Below are 22472 nucleotides of genomic sequence, written 5' to 3'. Positions count from 1 at the left end.
AAGACCATATATGAGTAAATGACTAAACGTGTGGTACATTTAATAGGTAGTGGGATTATCTGAGAAAGAGTTCAGTGTGTGCTGGAGTAGTCAGCCAGGAAACCTTACTGACACTAGGGATGATGGGGTTTAGAGATATGTTTTTTTAATTTGAAATCTGATCTCAGCCACTTACTCTGTGACTTGAGCAAGGCACTTGGCTCTGACTACCATTTACTGAAGACCTATTTTATCCAGGTATTGTACTACATTTTTTATCTACATTACTTTTAATCGATTAATCAATTTATCTACATTAATTTTAATCAATGGGTCCTCCCTGAGAAAGTGACATTTAAGCAAAGGCATAAAGCAAGTGAGGAAGGTAGGGAACATGGCAAGTGTGTTAGGCAAGCGTGAGCAGGCCAGGGGTGGCAGGTTGGAGTGAGAGGAGAGAAGTGGGAGATGAGGTATGAGAGCCAACCAGGGTGAGATCCATGTAGGTCTAATTTACTAGGAGTAATGGGGAGAGTTCTGAGCAGAGAAATCCCATGATCTGTTTATGTTTTAAAAGGGTCACACTGGCTACTATATTGAAAACTGATTTTAAAAGAGCAAGAATGGAAATGGGAAGAAGTTAGGAGAGATACTGGTGGCTCAGACCAGCATGTTAGCAGTGGTATTGGTGAGGAGTGGTCATATTCTGCATTGTGGTAGATTGGATGTGGAATGTGAAGAAAAGAGGAATAATGAATGACTTCACTTTCTAATATTTTAATCTTCTCAAGAACTTTGGAAGGAAATATTTTTGTCCGTATGTATGAACTGGGAAACTAAAAGCCTGGAGCTTAGCTCTGACTTGTCAAAGTCATGCAGCTAGTGAGTGTAGAAGGAGGTTTCAAACTCAGATTTGTCTGGAATCCAAAATCTGCATTCTTTCTACAGCAACATAATGTAAAATATGTAGTACAATACCTGCAGCATAGTAGGTATTCAATGAATGTACTTTTTGTTCTTACTATTTTCTTTTCACTCAGTCGAATTCTTTTTTTTTTTGCTGTCATTATGATTATGCTTTTTCTTAATTCTTTTTGTTTGTATTAACATATCTTTATTTTACCTTCTCTTTTTTTATTGAAGTATAGTTGATTTACAATAGTATGTTAGTTTCAGGTGTACAGCAAAGTGATTCAGGTATATATTTTTTTCAGATCCTTTTCCATTATAGGTTATTACAAGATATTGAATATAGTTCCCTGTACTATACAGTAAACCCTTGTTTATCTATTTTATGTATAGTAATTTTTATCTGTTAACTCCCATACTTCTAATTTATCCCTCCCCCTCTCAGAGTCAAATTCTTAAAAAAAATTTCAGAGTTATTAGATAAGAATAATTCATATAACCATAGGTATTATAAATGTAATCAATATATAATTATTTTATTAGGATAAAAGTATTTTCCTGTGCTTCACAATTTTGATACCCAAGAAAGTTCTAAAACAAGAATAAACATCCATTAGCATTTGGAAGCTTTTTTGCATAGATTTCTAAACTTAGAGTCTTACTAAAATTAATATTTCTTCTCTGCCTGGAGATTTCATTTTTATCTGTTTATGCATAGCCCATGGAAATTAAATATATTTATGTTGTATATATAAACTTCATTATGCAAAACGTGTTTTTAAAAGTATTTTATATGCTAAAATCCTTGAGAGAAACAGTATGTTTAAAATCAAAGTAATTGCTATGGATCCAAGTATAGAACATTAAGATATCATCTGATTTTTTAAAAATTATGTTATAGGTGTAAAAGGCTTAATCTCCAGCCTTTAGCTTACCTTTGGCAAAGAAACCAGGAAGATTTGCTCCGAGAGATGATATCATCTAACGTTCAAGCAATCATCATCAAAGTAGCAGCTCTAGGTATGTAGCCAGAATTCCAAGGGAGCTGTCTGTTACCACACAGATAATCTGAGTTCACTAATAAGCAATTACAAGTAAAAAGGAAGAATGACTTAGAATGTAAAAATGTGGAGTCACAAGCTGAAGAAATTGAGTAAGGGGAAGTTTTAAAATGGGCTTTTGATTATTAACCAAAGTGATTAATAGTGAGACTCTTTTCTTTTTTTAGTATATATAACTACCTCTAAAACTGGTATTATATTGTGGTCCTTCAATTTAAGTTCTTTTTATAAGATATGGAATTCATATTCATAGGAAACAGAAAATGTAGTTTGATTTTTTTTTTTGAAGCTTTTTAAAATCTGTATTTGGTACAACACATGATATTTTCCTTGTATTTTTTTTTAACGTACTTTGAATAATGCTGAAATAGAAGGATTGTCTTTGTTTGTGGTATCAGAAATAAGCCGCGTAGTGGGTTTTTGTTGAGGATGATGAGAAATTCACGTTTGAGAAAATGTCGTTTGATCAGTTAGCATAGACACAACAGGCAAGGTGGTAATCTGATTCAAAAATGGATATTACATACGAACACATTTAATTTGTTGCTTTGAATTTTTATAATTACATTCATTTTCAAGAAACCGTGGGATTTGAGCCCAATTCATTTATTTCATGAACCTATTACAGTAAATGCCCTGGAGCCTCAGGGTTCTCAAAGCCTAAAACATGTACCTCATTTGAGAGTGTTCACCTTGCTGATCTCTAAAATAACAAGGTCCAAAGCTGTGGAAGGTTTCACAGATAATTTCACATTTTAAACAGCATTAAAAGGAAGATTCCATAATATTTCTTCCTGGTAAACACAAAGCTACTCTCTTCTTGTGGAAGTTGAGGTGTTATCTTTAGTGGAAAGCCTTATTTAGAGAGCATGCAGTTGATCTCCTTAGCTGTTAAAAAGAAAAACATTGAGGTGGTGTTGTGTTCTCATTTCTGAGAAAATGTTCCTCAATAACTTTTATGATTGAAGTTCTCACTACGGATATATTTGTCATATGAGTTTCTATATGAATGTATACAGAATATGCTCTCTCACTTTCTTTGTCGCTCACTCTCTTTTGGATTTTCTCAGATTGCATAGTTCTGTAATGAAGTTCATGTGACACCTCACTGGACAGTACATATTCTGTCCCTTTTACTACTAGAAAATGGAATGTATTAGAACCCTGAGAGATCTTGCCCCGTTAGAAAGACAGAGCAATAGAATATGACCTTACTGCCACCTTTATTATAGTACGTGGCTGATATTGCTTGTCTTTTCATTTGTGTGTGTGGATGTGTGTGCGCCTCTCTGTAAAGGTTGGAGATGGTGATTAACTGTATTAAACTTTTGGGTAAAATATAAAACTGAGATAATTTGTCCTTGACATCCCAATGACAAAAGTATAGATCCGATTTGAACATTTACAGCACATAGTTTCTATTGATTGCCTATCGGTGTGCAAAGATGAAAGTTATTCTCAAGAACACTATTAAAGAAAGATTTGTTGAGTGGCACATTCCTTCTAAAGACACAAACATAAATGATGCAATATAGGTTTCCAAGCTTACACACACACACTTTAAAATTTTCAGAAAAAGTTTTAAACAAAAAATGGGACAATAGGACCTTTCCATTCACAGAGCGGGTCAGCAAAGTTTTGTGGCCCGTGAGATTATGGAATGGTCTTATAAAAGGGTTGATTCTATATGGACGTATAAAAAACAAATTTCGAATAATTGTGTTAGACAACCTTGGTGTCTTGCAGGCGTGAGTGAACTCGTGAAATTTTCACATTAATGGCTTAGTGCTTAAAGAGGTTTCTGGTTTTTAGACTTATTTAAAGAAGTGTTTCCACATTGGATTTAAGAACAATCCTGCCTTTTAGAAATATTTATTTTTAATTGTATGAGTATTACATGAAAACATTCTTGCCATGTAATGTTAAATTTTCATGGTTACAGAAAAGATTTGATGTGTTTTCTATCTGCTCCTCTGCTGCCAATGATTCCCTTTCCCAGAGATACCCACCAGAGTGATGCTGATCATCTTTTTAATCACTTTTTTGGTATGTGTATATGTAATATTTAAAAAGCCATAAAACAATCACAGTACTTCTACATAGAAATGTTATATGAAGAGTATCTTACTCTGTATATTGATGGGCAACTTGCCTATTTTTCACTCAACAATATGTTTTGGAGTTTTTTTTTTCCATGTCAATGTAGATTTACTTCATGTTTTGTTTTGTTTTTAATTAACCTTTTATTGAAGTATAACATAAATACAAAAAATTGCACAAATTCTTGTGTCCAACTTGGTGAATTTTCAAAAAGTGAACGTATCTATATAATCAACACCCAAATCTAGATATAGAATATTGCTAATATCTCCCTAGTCAATACTTGCCTTGCCCTCCCAGAGGTAATAGCTCTTCTGATACTTAATACTGTAGATTCGTTTTTCCTGTTCTTGAATTTTATATGGCCGAATCATAGAGTATAGGCTCCATTGTGTCGGGCTTCTTTGGCTCAACATTATGCTTATGAGATTCATCCACATTATTGAATGATGTAATAGTTTGCTCATTTCTCCTTATAGTGTAGTGTTCCATTGTAGGAGTAAACCACAGTTGAATTGTCCATTCTATCTTGCATAGCCTGTGGGTAGTTTCTAGTTTGGTACCATTATAAATAGTACTGCTATGAACATATAGTGTCATTTTGTACATTTTCTGCCCCAGACCTAGAACATCCATTTCTTTAAGAAGGCCTTGGGTTTTTTTTTAATGGGAAATGATATATATGTATGTGTATATGTATAACCTCAGGAGTTCATGATATTTTGAAATCAAATTTAGGGCTATATAAGGACTGGAATTATTCTGTCTTCCATCTGTGCTTTCTTCCACAGTGAAAAATGTTCTTGATTCTCAAGGACATAGGAGATGTTATTGATTAGAAGATCCCACAATTACTGGGAACAAAAGATCAAGTAGTAGATCTGTAACCCATTCTTTCCAGTAACTGGGGTAAGTCCCCTGGAAAAAAAGGAAGAACTCATATAAATCTCCTTATAAACATTAATTACAGATGTCATGACAAAAATAAACAAAACAAAATCACTAATGATATTTACTAGTGGGGAGGAGTCCTTATCTTTAAACTGCCTTTAACAGGACGTATCTGGTTGCTGTGGTTGGTTTTGGTAAACAAACCTGGAATCTTTGGGTTTGGGGGCATGGCTTCCTGGAACATGTCATGTAAGGTATGTAACTACCTGAATAGGAAATCAATCAAGATGTTTTATGCCTGAGGTATCTATTTTCTGTGTAAGTGATGTAAGCTACATGCATTGCTTAGAGACCTTACCTGTTGACCTGGTTCACGTCAGGTTCAGTGTGACCAGAAAACACCTGGAGGGCTTCACTCATAGTTCTGGCCCTCTCCCTGCTTCACCTGGCCCTTTGATTGCTTGTATCCTTGGAATTATTAGTAAAGCTTGACCTTACTAGGTAAGGTCTCTGGTTTGTATGAGTCTGATTTCACAGAACAGTCTTTTGTTATTGCAAATTGGCCTAGTCAGTGGGATTTTGTTTTTCAGACGCACAGATGTATAAGACACCTTTTGGCAAGAAAAAAAAGGGTAGAAAATGGTGATGAGGACTTAACTATTGTTAGCAGCCCCGGTAAAAGCAGGACAATTTAAAAACAAACAAAAAAAAAGAGATAGTAGTTGGAGAAAAAGCTTGAGACTATCTTTACCCATCACTGGAAAACCTTCTGCTTCCATATATATTTGCTAACAAAGTAACTCAGTTGATCAGTAGAAATACCGTACAGGTAGTTGGAGACCAAGGTCAGGTGACTACTCAATGCTAAGAGTATTCTGTTTAAGAGTTAGTGCTCTTTATAGAAAATAGCAGCAGAAGCCTGGGGAAAGATTATTGACATGGATTTTTGGAATTAACAATCAGGAAGCCATATCACTATTCTAGACATTGTTGAATGGAAAGGAGTATCTAGGTTGAGCAGATGGATGATATGACTGTCCATTCTGTATACTTCTGAACGGTATGACAACTAACTTGCTATAGTGCATTATGGTTAGGATTTGGCAATCTTACCCTGAGAAGAGTAGGTGCCTCACCCCTTCCTTGAACTACAAATGGAATACTCCTTCCAAAGCAATAATAGAAATGGTATAAGTTACAATTAACCCTAGACTGGCTTTATTAAGACCAGAGGGAGACACATAATTTGATGCCATTGGCACAAATGATGAAGTCATGCGAGTAGGTCATCATGAAAACATTGCTCTTGGGAAGCCAAGAGACTATTCAGGGCAGTAACTGATCTGCTGGCTTAGTTACCATGCATAGGGCTGCATTGTGAAAAAACTGCCAAGCTATCCAAAAGAAAGGAGGCAAAAAGGAGAGAAGTGAATGGGCTTCCCTGGTGGCACAGTGGTTGAGAGTCCGCCTGCTGATTCAGGGGACACGGGTTCGTGCCCCAGTCCAGAAGGATCCCACATGCCGCAGAGTGGCTAGGCCCGTGAGCCATGGCTGCTGAGCCTGCGCATCCGGAGCCTGTGCTCCACAACAGGAGAGGCCACAACAGTGAGAGGCCCACGTACCACAAAAAAAAAAAAAAAAAAGAAAAAAAGGAGAGAAATGAAAAGATAGGAGAACAGTAACTGGCTCAACCAGTTACTGTTTCAGATGACTTATGAAAAATGGGTTGACAAAGTAGGAAATTGATGAAGTTTTTACTAAGGATCTAATAAAGCACTATTAGTTTTAGGAAATGGGAAAGGCATTCTGGCACCACCTTTTTTTTTTTTTTTTTTGATGTTGGGGGTAGGAGTTTATTAATTAATTAATTTATTTTGGCTGTGTTGGGTCTTCGTTTCTGTGCGCGGGCTTTCTCTAGTTGTGGCGAGCGGGGGCCACTCTTCATCGCGGTGTGCGGGCCTTTCACTGTCACGGCCTCTCCCGTTGCGGAGCACAGGCTCCGGATGAGCAGGCTCAGCGGCCATGGCTCACGGGCCTAGTTGCTCCGCGGCATGTGGGATCTTCCCAGACCAGTGCTCGAACCCATGTCCCCTGCATTAGCAGGCAGATTCTCAACCACTGCGCCACCAGGGAAGCCCCTGGCACCACCTTTTAAAATGCTTCAGCAAATTCATTCTATCTGTTCTGGAGAAATTTAGCCCAATTATGAGGATCATGATTTACAATGGAAAATAAAAAGGGGACTGAATTTATTCTCTCAGAAAGCCGTAGAATCTGAAAAACACTGAGAAGTCAGATCTGTTTGCCCAGTCCCTAGTAGGGAATCTTAGGCTACATACACTGTTGGGGTGGAATGCAAAACTTTTTAGATACTGGGCTCAGTATCCTATGTAGCCCCTGTGAAAGATAGGAATTGTGCACTGAAAGGCTGAGGGTGAAATTTGTGGTATATAGGAATGCTGTAGTGGAGAAAACCAAAGTAGGGCTAAGGTTAAAAATTGGAAATTATAAAAATTGGAAAATATAACTCTTGAGCTTCTCCTGTGGTCATTTCATCTTTACCTGAATGCATAATTGGTATGGATATTATGTGTATATGTTGCCCTTACCCTTTTTACAGGGATGTGTACTAAGTCTGTCGCTTCATTTTGTTTTAACTGGCTATGCTAAATGGAAACCTTTGGAATTGCCCAGGCCCTTCTTAGTAGTAAACATTAAGCAATAAGGATTCCAGGAGGTCAGTAGGAGATCACTGCTCATTTTTAATCATCTAGTCTGGCTAGTTCCTGGAGGTTAACAATATGCAATCAAGGATTATACAAGGTAGTGCTTCTTATTGCTATAGCTGTACCTGATATAAAAAGACTATAAACAGGAAGTGCAAAAGGACCAGGGGGACTAGTATGCCATTATAGCCCTGACCAACACCTACTTTACAACACCAGTTTCAGAGTCCATCCATGTACAATATGTTCCATTCTCATGGACTGGAACTCAATATACATTTACTGTGCTGCCACTGTAATGTTTAAATTCATCATCACAATCCAGTGAGGTAAGACCTGGACTTGAAAAACATTAATACCAACCAAGTTAGTGCATTGCATTGATAAAATCGTGAGAATTGCCTCTTCAGAGGAAGAAACTCAGGAGGAGTTAAGAACTATATTATATATATGAAAAATAGAGGCGGGCTGACAAATCCAGCTGAAATTCAAGGGCTAGCTCAGTCTTTGAGTTTCCTGAGAATTATATGGGCTGGAGCAACCATGGTACGTTCCTCAAAATTTGAGAATTAAGTTGATATCTCCCACAGGATTCAGTAATAAACAAGAATCTAAGACTAGAAGGGCTTTGTGGATTTAGGCAAAAACATATTCATCATTTAGGAATGCTGTTCATCACTATTCACAGAACCACCATAAAGAAATCTGAATTTGAGTGGAGACCTGAGCTAAAACAAGCAAATTGTAGTCCCTAAGAGAAAGAAAATGAGTGAGGTGAGTGCTACAATTGTCTTAGCTAACTGCCTGGAGGTAATTTCTACACTGCAGCATAAGGGAAAAGAACCCAAAGAGAGCTCAGGCAGTTTTCACTGAACTGAGGAGACAGAGATCACAATTCAGAGAGACCAAGTGCTGAGATTTTGTGGGACAGAATACCAGACAGAGGGATCTTCATGGAGAGAAACCTCTGTAGACCTATAGAAAGCTTCTCTCAGTCTTTGGCAGAGTATGGATCTGCATATGTGTGAAAGGGAGCTACCTCCAGCTGAAGAAAGAATCATCAAAAAACAGTAGGCTGGGGCTTCCCTGGTGGCACAGTGGTTGAGAGTCCGCCTGCTGATGCAGGGGACACGGGTTCGTGCCCCGGTCTGAGAAGATCCCACATGCCGCAGAGCGGCTGGGCCTGTGAGCCATGGCCGCTGAGCCTGCGCGTCCGGAGGCTGTGCTCCGCAACGGGAGAAGCCACGACAGTGAGAGGCCCGCATACCGCAAAACAAAACAAAAAAACCCCAAAAAAACAATAGGCTGAACAATTTCCAGAGTTCACAGAAAACTGGAAACATCCATGTTTCCACCAGTGGAAAGACCTCATCATACATCAGATATCAGGTAGAGTCCTCAAACAGGTATCACCTTAGTAGTCATGAGCCTTAGACTAAAGGCTGCTATGAACCTGATGTAGCAAAATTTAAAAGCAAGCCTCAAAAGGATCAAACTGATTTCAAATAACTTAACTTATGCCAGAACAAAATCTAAAACTATTTAAAGGAAAATAATAAAATCCAACACACAGTATAAAATTCATAATGCCTTGTGTCTTAGTTACCAGGCATGGAAAGAAGGAAGAACATGTGATTAATACTGAGAAAATCAATCAAAATACACCCAGGTTTGGAACTGGCAGGCAGGGAAGTTATAACAGCTCCTATAAATATGATCATAATGCTCGAAAAACTAGAGGAAAACATGATTATGATAAGAAATAAAAAATATAAAAAGGCCCAAATACTACTTCAAAAATACCTTATCTGAAATGAACAATACACAGCAATTAGACATTGCAGAAAAGATGAGTGAATCTGAAGACAAATAGTATCTGTCAAAAATGAATCATAGAGGAAAAAAAGGACTGAAAATAATTAACACAGTATCAGTGAGCTGTGGTACCATAACAAGCAGACTAACTTAGGTGTAGTGTCCTAGGAAATAGGATGGGGAGAATATTTGAAGAAATAATGGGCAAAAGATTTTTCCAGTTTGATGAAAACTCTACATCTACAGATCCAAAATTTCAATGAACCCAAGCAGAAGAAACATGAGGAGAATCACAAGGCACATTATCATCAAATTGCTGAAAACCAGTGGTCAAGAGAAAATCTTAAAAGCAGTCAATGTGAAAAAATTAATTCTATACAGAAAGCAAAGATAAAAAAATCAACAGGCTTTGTCTCAAAAGCTGTCCAAAATGGAATACAATGAATTTATATCTTAAGGTACTGAAAATCAATAAAAGTCACCAAGAATTTTATACCCAGTAAAAATAAATTTCGAAACGAAGACCATATAAAGACATCCTCAGATGTACAAAAATTGGGGGATTGCGCTTCCCTGGTGGCGCAGTGGTTGAGAGTCCGCCTGCTGTTGCAGGGGACACGGGTTCGTGCCCCGGTCCGGGAAGATCCCACATGCTGCGGAGCGGCTGGGCCCGTGAGCCATGGCCGCTGAGCCTGCACGTCCGGAGCCTGTGCTCCGCAACGGGAGAGGCCACAACAGTGAGAGGCCCGTGTACCACAAAAAAAAAAAAAAATTGGGGGATTCATCACCTTTAGATCTGCATTTCAAGTAATATTAAGGGAAGTTTTTTGGACAGAAGGAAATAATAACTGATGAAATTTGAATCTTGCAAGGTGATAAAGAGCAATGAAATAATGGAGTAGATAAATTTTAAATCTATTCTCCTAACTTTTAAGAAGATTAGCTAGATTATTTAAAGAAAAAATAATGGTAGTGAGTTGTGGGGTTTATGTGGGAAGTAGATATATAATTATAGTAGCACAAATAGTATAAGGGGGAAAGGACAGTGAAATGAAGGTACAATGTGTAAGATTCTTAAATTATACATAATTATATAATACTGTTTGATTGTGGACTGATAACTTACAGATGTAAAATGTAAACCATAAAGAACCACTAAAAAATAAAATAGGTGTGTAGGAGAGTAAATTGAGTATTGTAAAATAATCCAAAAGCAGTCAAGAAAGGGAAAAAACAAACAAACAGAACAGATGAGAAAAATAGAAAACAAAAGGTAAGATGGTAGATTTAAACTTAATCATTTCAATAATTACATTAAATGTAAATTATTCAGACACCTCCAATTAAAAGGGAGGGATTTGCAGATTCAATTAAAAAATGAAAAAGAAGGCTCAACTATATGCTTTCTATAAGAAACTTGCCTTAATTGTAAAGACATAAATAGGCTAAAAGTGAATTGATGGAAAAAGATACTCCATGGTAACACTAATTCAAAGAAAGCTGAGGTGGTTACATTAATGTCAGACAAAGTAGTCTTTAGAACAAGGAGTATTATTAGGGGTAAAGAAGGACATTTCATAGTGATAAAGGGGTCAATTTATCAAGAGAGCATAGCAGTCTAAAAGATCTGTGCACCCATAACAGTGCCTTAAGATACACAACACGAAACTGATATAGGGAGAATTGGACAAATCCACGGTTATACACAGAGCTTTCAACATTTTTTTTTCAGTAATAGCTAAACCAGGTACAGTAGACAGAAAATTATTAGGATATAGAAAGTTTGAACAGCACTACCAACCAACTCACCCTACTTGCCCCTCATAAAACACTTCATGCATTAGCAGCAAAATACACATTTAAGCACACGTGGACCATTCATCAAGATAAACCATATTGTGAATCATAAAAGAAGTCTCAGTATATGTCATCATACTGAAATCAGACAAAGTATGTTCTCTGAATATACAAAAATTAACAGATATATCTGGAAAATCCCCCACACTTTGAAATTAACCAGTATACTTCTAAATAACCCACTAGTCAAAGAAGAAAGTATTTGAATTGAATGAAAATAAAACTGCAACGCATCACAATAGTGGGATACAAGTAAAGCTTCGTATTATAATTATTCCATTTATATGACATTTTGAAAATAGAAACTTATACAGACACATGGTAAATAACTGGTTGCCAGATGCTGGGAGTTGGGGGAAAGACTAACTGTAAAGCAGGAAAAGAACAGCCTACAACTTCTCTCATGAACTTTTTAGAGGGGTGGAAATATTCCATATCATTATGATGGTGGCTACATGCCTGTATATATTTCCTGAAACTTAAAATTGGTGAATTTTATTTTAAAGCAAATTTTAAAAATGAAAATAAACAGGGCAGTGAATAAAATTTCCCAAAGACAAGGACTGCCATGTTAGCTGTCAAGTAGATTATATTGGACCTTTACCAGAAGCCCCAAGAGACTGCAAATGAGTGTTAACTAAGATGATGCCTATTCAACACTAAACCGTACTCAAGCAATATTGGGAAGTACAGTTAAAGTTTGGAGCAGCCAGTTCCCCATCTTTTGGTCCACTTCAATATATTCTGACCACTGTATACATTTCACTGCTATAAATAACACAGAAATGGACAAGAAATATCTCATGGACCTACTACATTTGTTAGCATCCTTAGAGCAGCGATGTAATTGAAAATTGGAATGGGGAATTGACACACTAGTTAATTAAAATGGCTGGTAAGGAAAAGAAAAGATTTATGGTTAGCTTAATTAGTTAAATTATTTTGTGCTAATATTGACTATGATAGGAAGTAATGCGAAGACTCTACTGGCAAAGGTTCTAGGATTGGGACGTAGGAATGAGGTGATGGGAGATGACGCCAAGTACAGAACTATATATTTTTCCTATTTCACAAATTTTTTCTTTTGTTTTGCCTGATCTATACTGGTCCCAGGCCTGGGTTTAAAGTTACATGTACCAAAATAAAGTGTTATAAATTCACAAAACACAATATTAATACTACTAAATTTGACAGTGCATATTCTTAAAGACTGTTAGGGATATGTCATAGCTTCACCCGTAGAGATAAATTAAGGCCTATCTCTAAACACAGGGCCATGTGTCCTGTGATTCTTTATCTGTCAAATCCTGTAATATCAGCCTGTGAGTCAGTCCAAGGAGAAGTGCTAACAAGGCTGCTGTTTTTACTGCCCCTGTGGGTTTATAATATGTCTACTGAGCCAGAAAGGCCAATCATAGGGGAAAGGGTATGGGTCAAAACAGGTAGTAAATGGAAATGGAGGGAATCAGAGGAGATGGAAAAGCACTTACAAGTAGATTACAGTTCTGTGGCAGAGTACAGTCATGTGACCTCCGTGCCAGAGCCTCTGAGCTAGAAAATAACACTCTTAGGCATCCCTCTCAGATCTGATGCTGACTACTTAACTTATGTTGAGAGAAAACTCTGGACCTCTTTTCTGTAGAGAAGGGAAGTTGCTGATATATGAGCTCTACGTGAAGATTTTACCTAGATAATTTGAAGCAACAAAATGACAGTGTTCCAATTGATGGTTCAGAGTAGGGGTAGTTTACTACAGTTACCATTCAGTTATTGGTTTATTGTCTGTAGCTACCATTCTGATCATTTTTCTGATGATTATTGCTAATGAATTATGTAGGTGGAGGATTCTGAACCGTAGAGCTTTTGCACTCTTTGTGGGCATAAAGCAAAACAATATGTTGCTAAGACATCTACCTAGATATAATGGAGAGCGGATTTTTACTGCCTGCCGTAGCTTGATCTAGTCCTTCAAATACAGAGTATGTGAATGTAATGGACTTCATTTAAGGAAATTGGAACACGACCCTTGAAGGAGATGGATTTGGTAGAGATATAATGAATTGATATTACTTATAACTCCTCTCTGGAGTTATGCAAAGTACATTTATGGAAAACCTGTGACACCCAGGCAGAGGTGTATTTGGTATAATACACCAATTGATAATCTTATGGGGCTTAACATTATTTTTGTGTACAAGCCATTTTCCTAAATTGTACAAATGCCACTAATGTACCATGGTCATAACACATGTTGTGGGTTGATTACTATTGCCTCTGCTGTGAAAGATGTTCTGTAGGGATTTTTGATCCTGGTCTTGCGGTACTACATCAGACCAAAATATGGAATGTTCCTGGAAGTTCTTCATGTTGAAAAGAACCTGCTAGTCCAAATATAGACACTAGAGGGAGCTCTTTTCCAGGAGACTGACTACATCTAGAAACGGCCCTGAAGGGAGAGCAAAGCTCTAAATGACTGGACTAATGGAATATTTACTTTCATGGAACATTGTGTCAGTCAACAGTATAGGAAGAGGGCCTGAATACTTACCCAGAAAAGACTATTGAATATTCTACTCAATATGGAAGTTGCTATTTTTTTTTAAATTTACTTAATTTTATTTTATTTTTGGCTGCGTTGGGTATTCGTTGCTGCGCGCAGGCTTTCTCTAGTTGCAGCGAGCGGGGGCTACTCTTTGTTGCGGTGTGTGGGCTTCTCATTGGGTGACTTCTCTTATTGCAGAGCACGGGCTCTAGGCGCGTGGGCTTCAGTAGTTGTGTAGTGTGGGCTCAGTAGTTGTGGCTCGCGGGCTCTAGAGCGCAGCCTCAGTAGTTGTGGCCCACGGGCTTGCTTCCGCCGTGGCATGTGGGATCTTCCTGGACCAGGGCTCAAACCCGTGTCCCCTACATTGGCAGGCGGATTCTTAGCCACGGCACCACTAGGGAAGCCCCGGAAGTTGCTAATTTTAAAGATCAAAGGAGTATCAGAAGCCAAGCTAAGGATGCCAGTATACAGGAATACTACCATTAGCCTAGATTGTGGTAGGACATTACTAGACAGTGTGACCCCTATATTTGTTTTCTAATGGCCCAGGTACCACAGATAGATATAAAGGGGATTATCTTTCCATGGTGCATTGATTGAGATTGGCCAGATAAAGGAGTAACACTGTGTTGACCTGAAGAGAGCATTTTGAACAATGATATCTGGAAGCCAATGACTGTTAAAACCTACACTGTGATATCTGGGATATAGTTAAATTCTCAAACCAGATGGAATCCACAACTTAATTGAACAGTAATCTCTGATCACTACCGTGGTCACTGAATGTGAATGTGCATGAGAAGAAGTTGGTTTTGTTGGGCAAGAAATGGAGAATGGTGCTATAATTCTAATTGACCCTTTACGCCAACCTGGGCCAGAGCATAACCAGTGTGACAGTGAAGGACTTGGAAAGATGTTCTGATAGTCCTGGACCTCTCCCTGATTTGCTGTGTTGTTTATTACTGTTCTTTAGGTTATCAGTAAAGATTGATGCTGAATAAGGTCTTGGATTTGTTTGAGTCTGACTTGACAGTCCAGTCTTTTGGTCTAACTCAATTTCTCATTTATTTTGTACCACATTGTATATGTAGGGTTGTAGAGAAAATAGGCTTATGTTTCTACATAATTAGGGCTTTCTGAGCAAATTTTGCAGAAACTTGGGACCTCGGCTAAAAGACAAGCATTAGAATTTAATGTATGTTGGAGCAGACAGAGCGGACTGCAGAGAGATTTACTTCTCTGGAGGTCTGTGTTTACATTTCAGGGGTGGGGGTTGAGACCAGGACCTTAAGAGACATCTCCTGGGTTGTAAAGCTGCAGACACTAGTTTATTCCTCCCCAGAGAGATTTTTTTTATGTTCCAAAATGAAGACACAAGTCTTTCCCTTTACTTTTCCAAAGAAGCTCTCAGAAGGAGAAGGAAAACAATTGTCTCTTTTTTCCTAAGTAAATATACAGATTTATACCTTACCTACAGAAGATGGAATTACTTGAAAAATTCCATCTCATTCTCATCACCTTGCTCCTGGGATAAGACCTGGGACCCAGAAGAGCCAGAATGGTATTACCTACTTACCGTATGTAAGTAGTAATAATAATCTGTTCTGCTCCAAGAGACTCATGTTGGCACTCGGCATTAGTAATAAATATAGGTATTAAAATTTTAACAATGTATGGTACAGTCTCAGAATAACCATGCTAATACCACCACCATTAATGTGATTGTTGAGAACAGTTAAAAATAATTTTTTACACATCGTTTCCTGCATTTCACTTCCCATTTCTTATGAGTTCTACATCTGTTTTGTCTGAGCATATAACTATTATATACTGTACACTGTTTTTTAACAGTTTTATGGAGATACAAGTAACATGCCATACAATTCACCCATTTAACATATACAATTCAATGTTTATTAGTATATTCACAGAGTTGTGCAGCAATCATCATAATCAAATTTTAGAACATTTTTGTACCCGATCCTCCATAAGAAACCCGTACCCATTAGCAGTCAGTCATTCCCCATTTCCTCCCAGCCTTCTCCTACTCCAAGTCCTAAGCCCCACAAAGCTGCTTTGCATCTTTATGTCTTTATATATTTGCTGTTCTGGATATTTCCTGTGAATGGAATACTATAATACGTGGTCATTCATGACTGGCTTCTTTCATTTGGAATAGTGTTTTCAAGGTTTATCTATATTATAGCCTGGATCAGTATTTATTTATATATATTGCTGTGTAACATTGAATAGTGAATTGTCCCTTTTTTTAATTGCTTGATTCAGTTTGCTCATACTCTGTTTAGGAATTTTGCATGTATGTTCATAAGAAGGATTGACCCATCATTTTCTTTCCTAGTAATGACAGATGTGGGTGATAAGGTTACCCTGGCCTCATAAAGCTTAGAAGTGTTTCCTCTTTTTCTATCTTCTGAACGATTTTCTGTAAGATTGGTATTAATTCTTTCTTCAGCGTTTTGAAGCATTATTGCTTAAGCCACCTGGACATGGAGATTTCTTTTGGGGACAGTTTTCAATTAGTGATTCCATTGCTTTGTTAGGTTAAGACTATTCAGATTTTCTATTTCTTATTTCAGTTTGGTATGTTGTGTTTTTCTCTGAATTTGTCCAAAGTTTTGAAAATTATAAATATAAAGCCTTTAATGCTTCTTATTGTCTTCTTATCATCTGTGAGATTAGTAGTGATGTCATATTTTTCATTCCAATTGGTAATTTGTTCTTTTCCTTACTTTATCAGTCTTGTAGGGGTTTATTGATTATATTATTGACAAGCTTTGATTTTCTAAATTACATGTTGGTTTCTTTAGTTCCTTAATTTCTGCTGCTGTCTTTATTATTCCTTCCCTTATACTTTCTTTGGGTTTAATTTGCTGTTTAATATAATTGACATATAAAATTATATTAGTTTCAGGTATATGACATAATGATTATATATTTGTATATATTGTGAAGTGTTTTCTAATTTCTTGATAAATACATATACACTAAATTTCACCCTTGTTTTCTAATATATATATATATATTTATGCTATAATTTTTCCTGTAATTGTAGCTCTAGTTGTATTTTCATTATCAGTTAGTTCAAACTGCTTTCCAGTTTTCACTGAAATTCCTTCGCTAATCCATTGGTTATTTAGAAATGTGTTATTTAGTTTCAAGTATTGCTTAGTTTCCAAACATGATGGCTTCCTATTTGTCTTTATATTATTGATTTCTGACTCAATCACATTTTGGTCAGAGATAACATACTCAGGATTATATCAATTTTTTAAAAATTTAAGGGGATACTTTATAACCTAGCATATAGTGTAATCAATAAGTTATTTCTTAATTTTTCTTCTTATTTCATCCATTTGATGTTATCTGTTTTTCATGATTTATTGTGTTTTCCTTTATTTCCTGCCTTTTGCTGTGTGTGATATTTTAATGTTCTCTGTTGCTCTGGGAGGGATTCATTCCACTAGTAGTTAGCTTTAATCTTTTCAAAGTTATATTTTTCAACTTAAAAATTTTAAAATATTAATATCAAAAATGCAATATCATCTTTATAATACTTCCTAATCAATATAAGGAATTTAAGGGGCTAGCCCATAGGCAGGACAGAAATATAGTCCTGCCGCATAGCACAGGGAGATCAGCTTGGTGCTTTGTGACCACATAGAGGGGTGGGATAGGGAGGGTGGGAGGGAGACGCAAGAGGGAGGAGATATGGGGATATATGTATATGTATAGCTGATTCACTTTGTTATAAAGCAGAAACTAACACACCATTGTAAAGCAATTATACTCCAATAAAGATGTTAAAAAAAAAAAAAAAGGAAAAGAAACATAGTCCTATTTGGGATCCTTATATCCCAGTGATACAAAGGATTGACCTTTGATTCAAAATGACTTGCTGTATTTTTTCAGAAGTGTGCTTAACATATTGGGCCTCATATGTGCTAGTTTGTAAGCTGATAATAAAGACAAATAGAAGCATTTTCAGTGCAAGATACTCTGGTATCCTGACAGTTAATTTATATATTATACAGGACAGCCGGGTGCAGTACATTTGGGAATGTTATAGCCAAATAAAGACATCTTTACCCCTCTTCTTTTTTCCTCTCCATAGACACATATATCAGGGACCCAGGTCAAATTTCTAGAACAATTGTTTTCAGCCTTGGCTGCACATCAGAGTCACCTGTTGGGGTTTTAGAAATCCCTTTGCCCAAGCTTCACCCCAGAGGAATTAAATCAGAATGTCTAGAGATGACACCGAGGCTCGCGGGCTCTAGAGTGCAGGCTCAGTAGTTGTGGTGCACGGGCTTAGTTGCTCCACAGCATGTGGGATCTTCCTGGACCAGGGCTTGAACCTGTGTCCCCTGCATTGGCAGGTGGATTCTTAACCACTGCACCACCAGGGAAGTCGCAGAAATTGCTTCTTTAATGAGGGGGCAAGATTGGATGAAGATGGGACACAGAAACAGCTATAATTCAGTGAGTGGCGAGTGACCAGAACATTGAAAGGACGAGGAATGGTGCCATAGGAGGACTATATAATGGAGCTATATATTTAGCCTGAAGTGAAGGCAGCAGGTTACTGGGTCAAGGAAAATGGGGATTTTTACAGCAATCCACAGTATTTGAAAGGCTGCTGGTACTTTTGTGACTTCAGAGAACAATTCTAAGAGGAAGTGGAAGTTATGTAGTGAAACAAGTCTTGATTTGGTATCAGAACTTTCCTACATTTGGAGCTCTCAAATAGTTTCATAGGAGGTTACCACAGGCCCTTGTGTGGATTTCTTCAAGCTCCTACTGCATGCCCTTGCCCTTTCCCATATAATACTGCTCCTTCATGCTGAAACAGAAGTCATCTGAGGTGGTAGAATGGGGCTAGCTAAGGTTGCTTTGGGGAGGAAATTCCATCCTACTCTAATGGCTTCTGGCTCCACTCTTGAAGGGTGGAGGTTTGCCACCATTGGATAACTTCAGAACAATATGCCACTGGCTCTGTGGGCAGTTCTATAGAGAGAATTTTGGAAATGGATTGATTAAGGGCAAATATATACTACCGGAATAAGCATACGTCTTGTGCAAAGGTGACCGCTTTGAAGGTACAGCCCTCATTTGACTACGTAAAAATCAGTCTCATTACTTTATTCTTAGTTTTCATTAAAATCTGATGCTTACACAGAGCACAGTGATGAGAAATTTAAACTCAGTTATGGCATTCAGATTCCATTTGCTAGGTAAAAATTTTGTTACATGCTTATTTTGCCATTGCATGTTGGTCTCTTACCGTTTTTTTCTTGATTTGGAAGCACATCTTCCTTCCCTACTGTTACTCTGCATCTTGTGTATAGTGAAATTCTTCTTTTTTTTTTTTAATTGAAGGTGATCTATGTGTGTCTGGAAAAGGTAACATGGTGTTAGGGAAGAAAATTGTCCCTGAAACTTTGTTTTCATTACTTAGCAGGTTTTACAGTTAATGACAGAAGTTTCTCTTGTGGCCTCTCCTCCCAAAGACTGTGCTTATTTTTCTCCGGTAGTTTCATGTGACCTTGTTACAAGCTTCATGTAATTCCCAAATAAATTACATTTACTGGTTTACTTCTATCTAGTATTTTATTGACATTTCCAGATAAGTTTAATAGGATGGAGAGAAACAGTGTTCTCTTTATAGACTCAGTGGGTGATTTGACCTTAGCAGGTTAACCTTATCCTGATGTTGAAGGAAGCTATTCTTAATTAGACTCTATCAGTTTCTCCATTATCACCAAGAGAGCCACTGGTCTGTAATTCTATAAATCTTAATTTGATTGTTTTTCTTTCTTACAGAAGAGCTACCATATTAGAAAAATTGCAATATTTGGAAACAGTTGCTGGTTTTCTGAATACATTGCATATCCTCATCTGTAGCTGAGCCATTTCACACTTTTATTTCCTTCAGAAACTCTCAGTTGAATACCATCTGGTCATGGTAATTTATTACTGTGGAATTTCTCAAGTTGCTCTATTATTTCCTCCTAAGAGATTGCTCTCTGCTACTGCCCCACTGATTTTCTCAGAAAGTGCCCTTGGAATAGTCGTTTCCCCACTATCCTGTACAGCAAAGGTCAATGCCAAATGAAACTGAATTAAACTTCTCTGCTGCTTCTCATCCTTTTATTTGTCCTCATTTCAAGTCCTCACTGATGGGGAGAAACTCAGCAGTTAGTCCAGCCACTCTGTTGTCTGCTTAGTCCTCATGGTACCTTTTGTCCTGTTACTTTTCAAATTCTTTTTTTTCCCTGACAGTGTATTTTTGGTATTTAATTCAGAAAAAAAAGGCACGTATTAAAAAAGATATTCTAGATACTTTCAGTGTATTCATAAGTGACTCTGGAATTGTTTCCGTTTTTTTTTTTTTTTTTCCCAAACTATCCACAGATTTCTCTTTTGACTTGTCGAATAATGAGCCTCTGTATATGTCTCTCATTGCCACTGTCCTTTTCTGTCTTCTAAGCAGCCTGGATAGTTTTTAAACTCCCTTACTTGCCTCTCGGAGGGATGCCAACCATTTTTTTTCTTCAAATTTTTAACATATACTTTTTAAAGTTTCACCCTTTGGGTTAACATTAAGAGATGCCCATACTAATTAGAAAACAGCTTTAATTGTGCCGACATCCCAATTGCTGAGTTCCACTCCTACGCATACTCACCTGCGGGAATTCCTATATGTTATATTAATCTGTTTCTTCTTTTATAACTGCCCAAATAAGCCAAGGTACAGCATATTAATTATTGCTTCCCCACCTTGCACTCTTCTGTCATTCATTTGGATAATAATGGACATAATTAAAATCATTCATTGCAATAGCCTTCCTAGAAAAGATTGCTGAACAGTAAAGGTTAACAGCAATTTGCATTATTCTTTCATAGTCTATGGTTAACATAACTTTTTTTTTACACCTGAACTTTGTTCAAATAATTATTTTGTTTATAAAAGGTTACTTAATGTGCATTCAAGTGTAAATTGCTACTAGAAATATATATTTACCTTTATACAAAGTACTGTAGCACAGAATTTTTAAACTCAGGTGTTGAAACATCAAAAGTTGAAACTTTTAACATCTCCCAAGTGTGTTGTAAATATTTACCATTTTAAATTGAAGGAAAAAAAATCAAGTCTTAAATATCACATTCTGAGTATATGCAATATAATCTTTCCTTAAGGTTCAAATACAAATACTACCAGTCCCACAGCTACCCATCTCTGAATAGAGTGCCTTTTGCTCAGTCTGTAAAGTGAAGTAACAGATTATAACAGCAGAGGAAATAAATGCTGATTTTGTTCATTTTATGGCTAACACATCTTTTCCTTTGCCAGGTAAGGCAGGCTGTTCTAAAAATAAGTTAGGCATATAACTATTTGGTGCTAGTATGGATATGTTCCTTGAATTTTTGAATACATTAAGATTCTGTCCATCCCAAGCTACTTTGTATGTATATGTATATGTATGTGTGTGTGTGTGTGTGTGTGTGTAAATATATATATATATATATATATGGCCTTCCAAGAAATATCTACCATGTTATAATTCTAAAACCTGTCTTTCTACCTTCATCCCTACCAATTCTTTAACATATACAAAATGTAATATTCAAAAATAAATAAGATCTTATTTTTAGTGCCTGCTGTTACAAAAGTTATCCCTCTGTAGTAAGTAACCTTTATGGCTGTGTCAGGCAGTTTACACTAAAACAACTTTCATGATAATATGTAACAATTCACTGAAAATTCCTTCTGGAAAGGTAAGTCTGAGTCTTTTTCTGTTTATCCATTTAGTAGTAAGACTATTTAATAACTATATTGCCCAAGCAGATATTTGTGTGTAGAAAATACCAGTATCATTCTATATTTGCCATGGTTGGAAAGTGGGATTTTCCTGTCTTAGCTGAAGTCCCAACATTTATGTATTAAAACTGCTTGGAACAAGAATATGTTATAAAGTTTGTAGGGCTTGTCTTCTGACAAAATCTCTTTCAGAAAGATAATATTGTATTGGTTGATGTCTCAAACATATGTAGGTGAATATGTAGAAATATTCATAGGTCACAGTTTAAAGTTACATAAAAACCAGGTGAGGTAGGCATCTCACAGTGCAAGACCTAAGGTATGGACAATAATCAGGGTTCTCTGAAGTCGCCTGTACTTCTTTTTCTAGAAAGTTATTCTTTCACTGGAAAAGTCTTAGGATAGACTTTCTTATGAATTTGATTCCAACTTCACTCAAGCAAGCAAAATTTAGTTCAAGTTTTGGGCAGTTTCAGTCCTGATATTTTCCTCTTCCTTTATTCACTGGTCTTTTCAGTGGAGTTTGGAATGGAGAGGATGCATGTGTTAATAAGCAGGGTTCTCCAGAAAAACAGAACCAACATGATACAAAAGAAGTGTATTATGAGGAGCTGGCTCAGATGACTATGGAGGCTAAGAAGTCCCACAATCTGCTGTCTGTAACTTGGAGACCCAGGAAAGCCAGTAGTGTATTTCAGTCCAAGTTCAAAGGCTTCAGAACCAGGGGATCCAATGACGTACATCCCAGTCCAAAA

The 22472-nt window shown here is 36.9% G+C and overlaps 1 protein-coding gene across 1 annotated transcript in view; it reads left to right on the top strand.

Moving 5' to 3' along the window:
• The window catches only part of DPH6 (diphthamine biosynthesis 6), a 179031-nt gene that overhangs the window by 109380 nt on the left and 47179 nt on the right, over positions 1-22472 (top strand). Inside the window, exon 5 of the mRNA XM_067742384.1 lies at positions 1787-1905. Within this exon, the coding sequence (XP_067598485.1) occupies positions 1787-1905 (119 nt within the window). The remainder of the gene's footprint in view (positions 1-1786; positions 1906-22472) is intronic.

The sequence above is a fragment of the Pseudorca crassidens genome, chromosome 1, assembly GCF_039906515.1.
Source record: "Pseudorca crassidens isolate mPseCra1 chromosome 1, mPseCra1.hap1, whole genome shotgun sequence".
In the NCBI taxonomy this organism is placed as follows: Eukaryota; Metazoa; Chordata; class Mammalia; order Artiodactyla; family Delphinidae; genus Pseudorca; species Pseudorca crassidens.
This window is presented reverse-complemented; position numbering and strand designations above follow the sequence as displayed.